General features: G+C 42.6%; 1 protein-coding gene across 2 annotated transcripts in view; it reads right to left on the bottom strand.

Annotated features, from left to right (window-relative positions):
* SLCO3A1 (solute carrier organic anion transporter family member 3A1) overlaps nt 1-15,059 on the bottom strand; it is a 247,263-nt gene that overhangs the window by 28,142 nt on the left and 204,062 nt on the right. For both annotated transcript variants that reach the window (XM_087878316.1, XM_060694783.2), the window contains 2 exons: nt 13,963-14,061; nt 1,727-1,993 (listed from right to left, as the gene is read on the bottom strand). In XM_087878316.1, the coding sequence (XP_087734442.1) occupies nt 1,727-1,993; nt 13,963-14,061 (366 nt within the window). The remainder of the gene's footprint in view (nt 1-1,726; nt 1,994-13,962; nt 14,062-15,059) is intronic.

Genomic DNA, 15,059 nt, shown 5'->3' with positions numbered 1-15,059 from the left:
GTGTGTTCTGATTGGTTTGGGGCTTGGCTGTATTCTGATTGGATGGGTGGTTGGCTGTGCTCTGATTGGATGGGGTGTGTTCTGTTTGGGTGGGGGCTTGGTTGTGCTCGGGTTAGTCTGAGTTGCAGGGGGATTTGAGCTGGTGAGAAAACACCAGCCTGAAGATGACGAATGAGACTTTGTCGAAACGTCGCCAAGACACTTCCAATATATACATATACATATACATATACATATACATATACATATACATATACATATACATATACATATACATATACATATACATATACATATACATATACATATACATATACATATATATATATATCAAACGGTTGATAGAATCACTATTTGATTTTAGGAGAAACCCTCCTAAACTACTACCTCTCACAATGCTAGACAACACAGTATCAACAGTAGAGACCTTCAACTTTCTAGGTTCTAGCATATCTCAAGACTTAAAAATGGACACCTAACCTCAAAAACGTCATCAAAAAGGCACAACAAAGAATGTTCTTTCTGCGCCAACTCAGGAAGCACCAACTGCCCAAGGAGCTGCTGATCCAGTTCTACAGAGGAATTATTGAGTCTGTCATCTGCACCTCTATAACTGTCTGGTTTGGTTCTGCAACCCAACAAGACAGACACAGACTTCAGAGGATCATTAGAACTGCAGAAAAAACAATGGCTACCAACCTGCCTTCCATTGAGGACCTGTATACTGCACGAGTCAAAAAGAGGGCTGTGAAAATAATTACAGACCCCTCGCATCCTGGTCATAAACTGTTTCAACTCCAACCCTCAAAACGACGCTATAGAGCACTGCACACCAGAACAACTAGACACAAGGACAGTTTTTCCCTGAATGCCATCACTCTGCTAAACAACTAATTCCCAAAACACTGTCAAACTATTTACTAAGAACTGTATTACTATTATTCTTCTCATCCTTCCTATTACCTATCTCTTCCCACTAATGGCTATATCCATGTTGCTTGTATCTTTACAGCCTATATTGTTTTTATTGTTTCCTAGTATGATTAGTAACCTATGACTATCACTAAGTGTTGTACCTTATGATTCTTGATGAATGTATCTTGTCTTTTTATGTACACTGAGAGCATATGCACCAAAGACAAATTCCTTGTGTGTCCAATCACACTTGGCCAATAAAGAATTCTATTCTATAAAGAATTCTATTCTATTCTATTGAGGGAAAGAAGTTAAGATGTGCAAGGCAATCTGAGATCTTCATCAGGTAATGAATCTAGCTAGTCCAGGGGTCAGCAACTTGTGTCTCTGGAGCTGCATGTGGCTCTTTCATCCCTCTGTTGTGGCTCCCTGACACTGGTCGGTGCCACAATTTTGAGAGGACCTTCCAGTTGGTGTGGCGCACCAGGAGGAGCACCAGGAGGAGACTCTATGGCAAGGGGCAGGTTTTCTGATCAGCTCCACAATTGATAGGGCTTTCAGTTAGGACAGGTAGAGGAAAAAGGATGCCGCACTAGGAGGAGACTCTATGGTGGGGAAAGTGGACTTCCGGTCAGCTGCAGAATTGAACGGGGGGCTTCCAGTTAGGACCTTTGTGGCTCCCGGTGTTTTCTTTTCTGTGGGAAATGGGTCCAAATGGCTCTTTGAGTGTTTAAAGTTGCCGACCCCTGAGCTAGTCATTAACCTGTCGGCTCCCGCAGAAGCCACCTGGGCTATGAAGGAAGTGCTTCACCTCTCAGCTGCTGGAAGCAAGATGGATCATCGTTGGCTTCCATGGAGTGCGGTGGGAGAATCCCATTGCTTGGCTTTGGCCTTTCATAGTCCCCTTCTGGCAACATGGCTTCCTCTACCTCGGCTATGTGCTCCGGCTGGTGGGTCAGGGACTGTGGGAATCCAAACATCGGGAGAGACGAGAAGAAAAGTAAGGCACCGCAAAGCAAGAAGCCAGCCCACCATGCGCCAATCCACCGAGGGTCATCAGGGGTGATGTCCAGCTTGCCTGCAAAAAACAAAGAGATGGGAGTCTTTTACTTGGGTAGACAAGGACATCAATCAGTGTCAGAGTTTCTTGCATAAATCAAATCCAGAAGCACACACAGGTAAACTGATTCAGCTGGATTCATTACCTTCTTTACATTCATAATAACAGATGAAGTAAGTTTTACAATACCAATATAGATTCTTCTTCGTGGTAGAAGTTACAGGCAGAATACAAGGCAGGAGAGAACAGTTAGTTTCATTTCAGCAGAACAGATCAGCAGACAAGTTCACACTCACTGGTTTCAGTTTCGATTTCTCTGCTCAGACTCAGTTGCATAAGCCACGCCCAGACTTCAGACTTAAGTTTCTGTTTCTAAATAAGCCTCATTGGCTGACCTTGTTACCATGTCTCCATTCAAACCCCATTGGCTGATCTATTCCAGTCCATGAATATTCATACTCTGACAATCAGCACGTACTAGGAGAGCACTAGTTGGCGTAGAAGAGATTGGACAACTGTTTGTCTGAAATAGTACAGGGTTTGCTGCTTGAGCAGGGGGTTGGACTAGAAGACCTCCAAGAGCCCTTCCAATTCTGTCATTCTGTTATTTCTTCCACCGTATGCAAGTTTTCTTTTACACCAGTGCACAAGAGAAGGGGAAATAATAAAACATGTGCTGGGCCACGGCACGGACATGATTTTTTTTTTAAAAAAATGCTGCAATTTACGCTACCATGTTTAAAAATAATGAGGCTATTTTAAGAGCCGTATTTCAGGCGTTTTGAAAACAACAACCACTGAGAATCCATAGAAAAAGAGGAAAGTATGATATTTAGCTGGTGGGTGGCTTGGGTTTTCTTCACTGGAGTGCTTCCAGCAACAAATTTATTTTTGCAATTGCTTTTGGAATTTGGAGAGGCTCTTAGCTGACACGTCAATGAAGACTCCATCATCCAGGCCAAAGGTATCTAAAGGTTGAATCACAGCAACTGGACCAAACTTAGCTGACTGTACCTTCCTCTTATAGTTCTTTCAAATTTCCCCATACCGTTGTCTATCTTTCTCTTGTAGGAAGTTAGCACCCACCCCTTTCCTGGAAGAGTGAAATGTTTTAGGAAATATGAAAAAGGCAGAATATTATATTTCCCTGGATGAGAAATGGAGAAGCATATTTTACAGACAAAGCAGCTCCCACCTTCCTGCCCCCCACCCTTTGTCAATGGGCCATTAAGGCCTGGGCCAGTCTATTCTACATAACAAAGATCTACCTCCTTCAGGCAGAGCCATAGTAGGAATTGCCAAAGATCCAACAAAGATAGGATTAGCCCTCTACACAATAGCAGCAGAAACTCACCACATGTGACCTGGGAAGCATGTGACCTGGGAAGCACATGTGACCAACAGCCAGCAAGGCTAACTAAGACCCCCACCCCCTGGGAGTCTGACAACCAATCAGGATACTCTTTCGGGGCCCCAAGAAATGCAAAGCCAGAAAGAGAGAAAGAAAGAAAAAAAACCTGTGGACTCGCTGTATTCCTCCCTTTTCTGTTCAGGAACTCAAGCCATGTGATCCTGTCCACCATTAAACCATCTTTCCAAGCAGTCTCCATGTTTCCAGCGTCTTTTTCCCCACTTGGAGCAGAACCTAGAAGGATGTTTCTTCCAACACTCTCTTTCTACACACCTAGGTGGGAAAGATGGAAGGGGGAATGGGACAACTCACCCCAGCCAAACTCACCATGGCCAACTTGCCTTGGGACAATTTAACAATTCTATTTAATTATTTAAAATAAATAAAAATTATTTTAATTTTTGCCATTCACATTTCATTCTGTCCCTCCTTTCGCATCTTCTCTTGAATGATTCTGTTCCACCATTTCTTCAATATTAGTGTAACTCTTGTCCCACAGCAAGTTGTCTTGTGGCTGGATGGCCCTGGTGAGTTGGCCATGGCCAATTGTCACAGACCAGATGGAAGGGCTGCCCATGTCTTCTACTGATGGGACTGCAAAATGGAAAGCTAGGAGCAACCTAAGTGAGGGGAGGGAAGCAATTTTTTGGGGGGGAGGGGGAACCATCTAGAACAGAGGTGGGTTTCAGCAGGTTCTGACCAGTTCTGGAGAACTGGTAGCAGAAATTTTGAGTAGTTCAGAGAACCAGTAGTAAAAATTCTGACTGGCTTCGCCCCCATCTATTCTCTGCCTCCTGAGTCCCAGCTGATCGGGAGGAAATGGGGATTTTGCAGTAACCTTCCCCTGGATTGGGGTGGAAATGGACATTTTACAGTATCCTTCCCCTGCCACACCCACTAAGCCATGCCTCGCCCACCAAGCCACACCCTCAGAACCGGTAGTAAAAATTTTTGAAACCCACCACTGATCTAGAATAAAATTCATCAGAAAGAGAGAGAAAGTAGAAAAATAGTAGGCCAGAGTTTGTGCTCCATGACCTTAAACCCTCTAGATTAGCAATACATAACCTAAACTTTCAAGGACATCCCATGGAGTGCTCTTGACAAAACTTCATAGGTTGGATTAGGACAGAAAACTAGGTTTCATTTCATTTGTCTTTCTGGTTAATTAAAACAAAACATAGATAAAATGATTTACCCTTTAAAGGTAAAGGTTCCCCTTACACATATGTGCTAGTCGTTCCCGACTCTAGGGGGCAGTGCTCATCTCCGTTTCAAAGACGAAGAGCCAGAGCTGTCCAAAGACGTCTCCGTGGTCATGTGGCCAGAATGACTCAATGCCAAAGGCGCCACGGAACGCTGTTACCTTCCCACCAAAGGTGGTCCTATTTTTCTATTTGTATTTTTTATGTGCTTTCGAACTGCTAGGTCGTCAGAAGCTGGGACAAATAACAGGAGCTCACCCCGTTACGCGGCACTAGGGATTCGAACCGCTGAACTGCTCACCTTTCGATCGACAAGCTCAGCGTCTTAGCCACTGAGCCACCACATCCCTTATAAATTTATAGTTATAAATGTATAACTAAAGGGTAATCATTTTATCTATATTTTGTTCTAATCTAATAATCTTCTCTTATATTAAATAATCCAATACGCTTTTGAGATCTTCAGGCCTTCAAAAGCCAGAATCCCACACTGTAGGATTGTGTTAGTACAGAATACAGAATAACGGAGTTGGAAGGGATCTTGGAGGTCTTCTAATCCAACCCCCTGCAAGAGACCCTATACCAGTGATGGCTAACCTTTTCCGAACCAAGTGCTCAAAGCGCCTGAACTGCCAAAATGCATGTGCCCAGCCCCCCTGCATGCATCCCGCACATGTTCGGCAGAGACCCGGTAACCAGCTGGCCGGTGGAAGGCACGTGAACAGAGAGGGTGATGCGTGCCACCTGTAGCACACATGCCATAGATTCGCCATCACGGCCCTATACCATTCCAGACACTCGGTTGTCCAATTTATTCGTAAAAACCTCCAGTGATGGAGCATTCCCAACTTCTGGGGACAAGCCGTTCCACTTGTTAATTGTTTTCACTGATACAGGGGTGAAATCCAACAGGTTCTGGAGAACCGGTAGCGGAAATTTTGAGTAGTTCGGAGAACCGGCAAATACCACCTCTGGCTGGCCCCAGAGTCAGGTGGGAATGGAGATTTTGCAAGATATTTCCCCCAGGAGTGGGGAGGGAATGGGGATTTTGCAGTATCCTTCCCCTGCCATGCCCACCAAGCCACGCCCACAGAACCGGTAGTAAAAAAAATTGGATTTCACCACTGCACTGATAGGAAATTTCTCCTCTTTAATAAGCTTCCATCTATTACTTTTTCTCCTGCCCTCAGGTGCTTTAGAGATAATTACTATTGGTATTAGCAGCAAATTGCTATTTTGGGTGACACCTATTTTGTTTTAAATGAATTCCAACATTCCCCAGAACGTGCCAAAGTGTTAGTTTCTGATCTCTTTGTCTGCAACCTACAATAGTGGCCGAAATTGTGGAAACCTTTTGGGGAAAGTGTATTTTTGAGGTTTGATGGCTAATAACACCACTTTTTTTTTGGCGTTTCAAGATAATCCTATTCCGCTGCTGGAATGGCCTGGGAATAGCCCAGACCTTCACCCAATTGAAAATCTATGGAGCCGACTAAAGAAACTTGTTAGTCAGAAGCGACCCAGCAATAAAACCCAGTTAATAGAAGCCATCATCCAATCTTGGTTTCACGTTAGAACAGCTGCAGAACTCAAAGACTTGATTCACTCCATGGGAAGAGGTTGTAAGGCCGTAATTCATGCTAAAGGTTACCCAACTAAGTATTAACTGACATGGTGAGAATTTTTGTATATCTAGTTTTTTCTACGTGTTTCACTTTTCTTCTTTATACTGTAACTGCTATTCTAAGAGCAAATCCTTCATAAAAGTTATTGCATTACATTCTTGATTCAATTATCTTTCCATTGATATATACAGTTAGGGTACTACTCAAAAAAAAAAAAAGTGGTGTTATTAGCTAGTTTTAGAAAATACACTTTTCCCAAAAGGGTTCCACAATTTTGGCCACTACTGTACTTGTCTTCCAAAAAGTGTGGTCTTTTAAGTAAGTAGCTGGCTTTGCACAACACACTAAATCATGTTGTGGCCTCAGGTGATGAGCTGAATCACAACATGTTAAGATAATGGTAGGTTTCTACAGAAGCAGAATCCCAAAACACTTATCTTATTTCTGCTAGCCTAGTGAATTTTGCAAATCTGGCTAAGATACTGCTGGAAACAGTCATGCTCTTATTGGCATTATAATACTAATTATTTATGTTTATTACTTTTAAAATACCATAGAAAAAGAAAAAAAACAAAGGGAACAAAACACAAAGAAGCATATGTTGTCTTTGCAAAGCAAAGCAAAAACATTACAGGTGCTTAAAATTAAATGAAACTGAAATGAAATTAACAAAAATGTAAATGAGCCAATATAAAAGGATACTTAGTTATAGTTATTTAGTTATATTATTACTATTATTCTCAGTACATGTGTTATTATATTACCGTGTTTCCCCGAAAATAAGACCCTGCCTTATATTTTTTTGAACCCTGTAATAAGCGCTTGGCCTTATTGCCATGCGCTCAAAAGCCTGATTTGGCTTATTATCAGGGGATGTCTTATTTTGGGGGAACAGGGTATTATTACTGTCATTAGTTCATGTGTTAATATTTATTACTATTTTTTAATCTGGTCTTTTTTTCTTCTTCTTGTAAATGGTACATCCTGACATTACACTGTATTCAAAAATGTTTATGAATAAAATTATTTAATTTTTTTTAAAAAAGGAAACAAATTAAATGAAACTGAAAATAAAAATAAAATATAAAGTTGATGTAGAGCATATCTCTGATTGCCAAACATAACTTTACAATGGGCATGTTCCATGATATGTCCCTCCCTCCCTCCCTCTCTCTCTTTCTCCCTCCCTCCTTCCCTCCCTCCCTCCCTCTATGTCAGTGTTTCTCAACCTTGGAAGCTTGAAGATGGGTGGACTTCAACACCCAGAATCCCCCAGCCAGCCAGAATCCCTGCTGGCTGGGGGATCCCCCAGCTGGCTCCCCCAGCTGGCTGGGGGATTCTGGGAGTTGAAGTCCACCCATCTTCAAGCTTCCAAGGTTGAGATACACTGCTCTATGTGATCAGGCATAGGTAGCTTCACATGTTAGATCTCCTATATAATATCAGAAGTATTCCAACAGAATGAAAATGGTCATATAGTGCCTTCCAGTGGTCACATAGAGAAAATGTTGCAAAATTATTTTACAAAACCAGAAACACAAATCCACATTGGATGTAGGTTTTAGGACTAAGCCCAGACAAACATCTACAGCTCTTGAGTCTGACTGCAAATGAATACGAAGGGAAAATGTGCCATCTTCTACAGCAACTATACCCACCTTCTTTCTATTTTTTTTTTCAAGTGTGTGTTCTTGGACATTTATTATTATCATTTATTTTTTTTTACAATTCTTGATGCTGTGAAATTGCATTTAAAAACGGTACCTGGGAAATGTTGCCTGCCTATCAACTGGCGTGCTTTTGATAAACCCAGCCTAATCAATTTCAGCATTTAATAACTGGATGGGGTTATCTGGTCTGTTGCTCACTCCAGCCAGAAATATAGATTTCCTTGCTGGCCGCAGGACAAAGAAACTGGGAATCCTGACAAGCACCCTTGATAAGGAAGATTCTTTTCAAAAATTGTCATTTTGGATGTAAAAGAGTTTCACCATGGACCCTGATAAGAATACATTTGGATGACATGATCTTGACGCTTTTGGTGGGCAAGTCAAATACTAACATCTTGGCCAGGGGTGGGCTGCTGGGGGTTCGTGAGAATCTCTAGCTAAGATTCTGTGCAGTTTGGAGAACCTCCAAATCCTACTCCTGGCTGGCCCCACCCACACCCACCCCACCCCTCCCAGGAGTCCCCAATCAGCCCGTTTTGGATGTAGGTAAGTGCAGGGCGCGCACGGAGGCTCCGGGAGGATGAAAAACAGATCTACCGGAAGTTCAGGAAGGTCAGAAACAGATCCATTTCCGGCCTCCAGAGGGCCTCTGGCTCGAGGAAAGCCTCCATAGTCCGGGGAGGGCAAAAAGCCCCCCCCCCGACCCGTGGTGCAGGAGGCTGACTAGGCCACGCCCACCATGGCCATGCCCCCCCAGTCACTGGGCAGAGAATCCCTTGCTAAAATTTTTAAAGCCCACCCCTGATCTTGGTTTGTATGCCACTTTCACTGCAGAGAATTTCAGCTTCTTTTTCAACTTGGACAAGAAAGCAGCAATTTTTCTATATTGCTTTTTAACCGATTACAGGATATACTCAGTGCTGGGATTCAGCCGGTTCGCACCACTTCGGGAGAACTGGTTGTTAACTTTCTGAGCAGTTTGGCAAACTGGTTGTTGGAAGAAATCATTAGGGCAGAGAACCGGTTGTTAACTTACTTGAATCCTACCACTGGATATACTGCCCCACCAACTCACACCAGTGTGTTCAGCCAGGAAGCTTTTTTTGCCTGCAACGCTTTTTGCAATAACTATGCAACTCTGAAATGTACTGGAGCCACCTGATCAGTTCAGGGAATATGTAGTCAATTTTGCTAACAGGGTACAGGATATGTACAGGTACATATCCTGTAAAAAAGGGACGTGGTGGTTCAGGGGCTAAGACGCTGAGCTTGTCGATTGAAAGGTCGGCAGTTCGGCGGTTCGAAACCCTAATGCTGCGTAACAGTGTGAGCTCCCATTACTTGTCCCAGCTTCTGCCAACCTAGCAGTTCGAAAGCACGTAAAAAATGCAAGGAGAAAAATAGGGACCACCTTTGGTGGGAATGGAACAGCGTTCCATGCGCCTTTGACATTTAATCATGCTGGCCATATGTCCACGGAGACGTCTTCGGACAGTGCTGGCTCTTCGGCTTTGAAACGGAGATGAGCACCACCCCCTAGAGTCAGGAACGAGTAGCACATATGTGCAAGGGGAACCTTTATCTTTTACCTTACAGGATATGATCATAGTCCAATTGAAAAAGATGTGAAAATCAGAACCAGCTCCTCTGTTTAAAACTTAATCTACCTTGTTCTCTGGTACTGTTACTTCTATTAAAATCCAGGAGGGGGGAAAAAAACAACTGTGGATCAGCCTGGAAATCTGCCCCCTTGTGGAAAAAAACAGAGTGGATGTATCCCAATGTTTTCCAGAGATAATGTTCCTACCGTTATATTGCTTGAATCTTGCATTTTTTATATTCACATTTATCTTGCTATTCTGTTCTCTAAGGGCTTTCAGGGGAAAGGAAAACCAAGGAGCAACGGTGGAAAACATACTATACCTGGTGATGTCATATAGAAAACTGCATGACTTTTTACTGCTAGCAGCCAAGGAAGGGACAGCGGGAGAAGGAAGAATGAATTGCATCATTTTTGTATGCAAGAGATAAACCCAGTTTTAATTCTTGGCATCTGCAAGGTGGCTTGAAAAGATTCCCATGTGAAATCTTGGGAGAGCTAAATGGAATTGTAACCCTCTACCCTCTAAGGATTGCCCTGACAGAATAACAGAGTTGGAAGAGACCTTTGGAGGTCTTCTAGTCCAACCCCCTGTTCAAGCAGGACACCTTATACCATTTCAGACAAATGATTGTCCAATCTTTTCTTTAAAACCTCCAATGTTGGAACATTTTTGAGATCTCGCTGTCTTCGAATCTCGCTGTTTGAGGAAGCTGCATAACGTTCTCAGAGACTCTTCCCATCCTGCTTACAATCTTTTTGGACTGTTGCCTTCTGGCAGAAGATACAGAACAACTAAAACTCAGACCACACGTTTTCTGAATAGTTTTTATCCCAGAGCTATAATGGCACTCAACCATGAACTAAAGGGCCACCATCAGTGAGCTGTTGGACAGCATTACTTGGTCTGTTGTGTGGATGTTTGGGTGGTTTAGGAGTGGGGAATTTGTGGTGGGTGGCGGGGTGTTTGGGGATTGTTATGTGTGTTGGATCTGGTCTTTGGGTGTTAAGTGAATTTTGTTGTATGGGTATACTGTGTATACACGTACAATGACAATAAAGTTGTTGTTATTATTATTGGTTAATCTTTAGTGAGATTCACAGCCTTTGAGGCTGGTTAATAGCTCAGCAGCTCGAGTCCTAACCAAGCACCTAGGAACTGTTAAGGTATCGTCGGAGGATGTAAGCTGTTCCGAGTAAGGTGGTTTTTTGTAGAGTCAAAATGTTCAAGTCCGACAAATTTAGAATTTCTAAATAGCGGGGTAGCCCTTTGGGTATTGCTCCGAGGGCTCCAATTACAATCGGGACAACACACAATTTCTTTTTCCACAGTCGCTCAACTTCAATTTGCAAGTGCCGGTACTTTGTGATTTTTTCTTGCTGCTTATCTTCAATCCGTGCATCACCAGGTATTGCAATGTGAATGAACCATACTTTTTTCTTTTCAACTATTTTTATGTCAGGTGTGTTGTGGACCAAGTACCTCTCAGTCTGAATCCTGAAGTCCCACAAGATCTTGAGTTTCTCATTCTCTAAAACTTTCTCAACCTGATGTTCCCAGTGGTTTTTGCTGTACTCAAATCCAAACTTCTGGCACAATTTCCAGTGAATGATCTTAGCAGTGCAGTCATGGTACTATTATTATTATTATTATTATTATTATTATTATTATTATTATTATTATTATTATTATTATTATTTAATCTTTAGTGAGATTCACAGCCTTTGAGGCTGGTTAATAGCTCAGCAGCTCGAGTCCTAACCAAGGACCTAGGAACTGTTAAGGTATCGTCGGAGGATGTAAGCTGTTCCGAGTAAGGTGGTTTTTTGTAGAGTCAAAATGTTCAAGTCCAGCAAATTTAGAATTTCTAAATAGCGGGGTAGCCCTTTGGGTATTGCTCCAAGGGCTCCAATTACAATTGGGACAACACACAATTTCTTTTTCCACAGTCGCTCAACTTATTATTATTATTTACAACTTCTGGAGGCAAGTTGTTCCATTGATTAATTGTTCTAACTGTCAAGGAATTTCTCCTTAGTTCTAGGTTGCTTCTCACCTTGGCTGGTTTGCATCCATTGCTTCTTGTCCTGCCTTCTGGGCTTTTAGGGGATAGGTTGACCTTCTCTTCTTTGTAGCAGCCCTTTAAATATTGGAATACTGCTATCATATCACCCCTAGTCCTTCTTTCATTAAACTAGATATCTCAATTCCCGCAACCGTTCTTCGTATCGCCTAAAGTCTGTCCCTTGGGAATCTGGCATGTTACAACAGTGTTTCTCAACCTTAACGACTTCAAGATGTGTGAACTTCAACTCCCAGAATTCCCTTGCCAGCATTTGTGAACTTCAACTCCCAGAGAACTGAGTTAAAGTCATCTGTCTCTTAGCTACCGTAATCCACATTTTGTTTCTCAGTGTCTTTGATGGAACCTGGATTTTAGGAATCCCAGATTGCAAAAACACTCCTGGGGCTGAGGTCACACTAAGAGGATAGATCTCTCTGGAAACGTCAAGGTGGATGCTGATAACCAGCGAAGTGCAAAAGTGCCAGGAAAACTACTATTGGGAAAAGATGATTACAATGCTTCCTCGGTGGGTCAAAAGACCCGCAGTGATCCATCATAAGAGATCTGCTTGTCTAACCTGGCAAACGATTTGTGGCTGCATCACTGGTTCCCAAATGGGAAACAAAGCAGTTTATTTTGTTGGATAAATGACATTTAAAAGCAGCTGAGAAAAGCTGGAGCCAAAGTTGAAGAATGTAAGATGATCACAATGCGGCAAGTTTTATGCAGTCCAGAGATGAAGTTGCCACTCCATTAATTAGAGGTTCAGTGTGCTTTCCTAAGCCATTTTCATTGTGCCTAAATTAACCCATGCAGATACTTGATTCCAGATGGGAAGGGACCAAGATTACTTAAACTCCCCCCAGCTTTCATTGATGTCCTATCTTGTTCCACTAATATAGACTTTGCTATAAGAGATGAAAAGCCAATGCAATCCTAAAATGCATTAGCAGAGCAATACAATCAAGATCAAGGGAGGTACTAATACCACTTTATAAAGCCCTAGTAAGACCACACCAAGAGTACTGCATCCAGTTTTGGTCACCACACTATACAAAAGATGTTGAGACTCTGGAAAGAGTGCAGAGAAGAGCAACCAGGATGATTAGGGGATTGGAGGCTAAAATGTAGGATGAACGGTTGCAGGAACTGGGCATGGCTAGTCTAGTAAAGAGAAGGACCAGGGGAGACATGATAGCAGTCTTCCAATATTTGATGGGCTGCCACAGAGAGGAGGGGGTCAAGCTATTCTCCAAGGCACCTGAAGGCCAGACAAGGAATAATGGATGGAAACTGATCAAGGAGAGATCCAACCTAGAAACGAGGAGAAATTTTCTGACCGTGAGAACCATCAACCAATGGAACAGAAGTTGCCTTCAGAAGTTGTGAGAGCTTCATCATTGGAGGCTTTCAAGAAGAGACTGGATTGCCATCTGTCAGAAATGGTGTTGGGTCGCCTGCTTGGGCGGGGGGTTGGACTAGATGACCTACAAAGTCCCTTCCAACTCTGTTACTCTGTAGATGACCAGGCTGAACCCGAGGGAGGAGTCAAGCACGTCATCAGTTTAGAGTCCCTTTGAACCCACAAGAGAGCTAAATCCATCCCTCTCTTGACCCATTATCTTCCATTGACCCATATCTACCATCAATTAGCCTTCACCCTTATGAGATCAGATTCTTGTTTAGTGGTAGCATGAAATAAGCTTATATCATTTTGGACCTAATTCTGGCTCCTGATTTCTTGTGCTTGACATTAACTGCACTATTTTTTCACCCCCAAAACTTTCTTGTGTTGCAAAAAAAAAAAAAAAAAAAAAAGGTCAGAAAACTGAATTCTGCATTCGTGATTTTTTGAGTTTCTGATCTGCTTTCATGAAATCATCTATTCTTCCAGCAGACTTATATCCGAGCAGCCTGTTTAAATAGTATCTAGCTATTAAAGAGTAAAGGCAGTAAAAAAAAAAAGAGAAAGGAATAAGAAAGGAAAAAAAGCAAAAGTGCAGAAAGAAAGAAGAAAAAGGAACAGAAGGAAGGAGCTTGCGAGTTCCTTTGCAGCAAATATAAGTACAATTTTTTAAAAAAACGTTCTTGTAATTTTCTTGGCTACAATAGAGCAGTGGGGTTGATGTTCAACTTTTCAATTGAATATACAATTTCCTGGTTATTTTCCACCTTATTAGTCCTGATCCTGCTTAACTTTTTTCCAAGATCACTTAAGATTAGCTAAATGTTCCCCTAGGAATAAATAAAACTCAAACAAGCCGGACAGCAGGCATAACATCTGGCTTCAACCCACATCTTTCAAAACACAAAACTTTTCTTCCTTCTTTCTCTTCTGACGCTTCATGGCCTGTTGTTAAAAGAATTTTCTTACTCTATGTGCAACCCCAGGGGGGGCAAAGTTACTTACTTGTGTCAATGAAGACAGCATCCACATAGATTTTGGTACAGAAAGATCCCAGGATAAATCCACAGGCCGGTCCAAACACCAGCATTGTAAACAGGATCCCTGCAAAGAAACACAGAATAACACAGTGAAGATTACGGCAAGAAAAGGGACTGTCCCGTGTCTGGTGTCGGCGGGAAACTTCATTCTGGAGAGTGTGGAACTCACACCATTGGACATTCTCAATGCGTTCTGACGTAGGCTCGGTTTAAAAAGCAGGAGGCAGGAATTACTGGCAAAACTGCAATTACTGCAGGTTCGAATCTCGCCAGGCTCAAGGTTGACTCAGCCTTCCATCCTTTCTAAGGTAGGTAAATTGAGGACCCAGTTGTGGGGGCAATAAGCTGACTTTGTATAAATATACAAAAGAATGAAGGCTATTGCTTAGCGCATTGTAAGCCACCCTGAGTCTCCGGAGAAGGGTGGCATATAAATCAAATTTAAAAAAAAAAAACCTCTTTTATTTACACGACTGTGAATTACATTCATTCACAGTCAGCCAAGGTTTGCCCAAACAGTTTTTCAAAGGAATATTTATCAACACAGACCTTATCTCACTTGGAAGACTGCCAGGTAACTAGTTTCCAAACACAGTACAAGGCAAAACTTGGCACAGAGTCTCTCAGAGCCACGGAATGAACTAATTGTTTCCTGCAAAAGCCCACTCCCTGTTCGCTCCTCTTTTGTTTCCTATGGGAGGGGCCAATCACCTCCAAGGTGTGGCTTTTACTCCTGAGTCAACCCTGCTTTCTGAGTTGTTCTTGTTTTCTGGCAGTTCTGTGCATGCACACACTGGGAACAGCCTCCATCTGTTCCTCTGCCTCACTGCTGTCTAGCTCCCTCTCTGCCTCCAATGCAGAGCCCTCGTCCAAGCTTTCCCCAGCCCCCAGGACTGGCCCAAGTTCCTCCCCAACTTCCTCACTGTCCAACGCTGCTTCCAGCTTTGCTGGCCGCTGGCAGGCCACAACACAATTATCCAGATCATGGTTGTCCCAAAAGACAAGTGGACTTTCTTGATATAAAAACATTCTTTTCTGTTTGAGTAAGCTCTCTGTTAGACA

The sequence above is a fragment of the Pantherophis guttatus genome, chromosome 13 (assembly GCF_059756535.1).
Source record: "Pantherophis guttatus breed Tessera chromosome 13, ASM5975653v1, whole genome shotgun sequence".
NCBI lineage: Eukaryota > Metazoa > Chordata > Lepidosauria > Squamata > Colubridae > Pantherophis > Pantherophis guttatus.
This window is presented reverse-complemented; position numbering and strand designations above follow the sequence as displayed.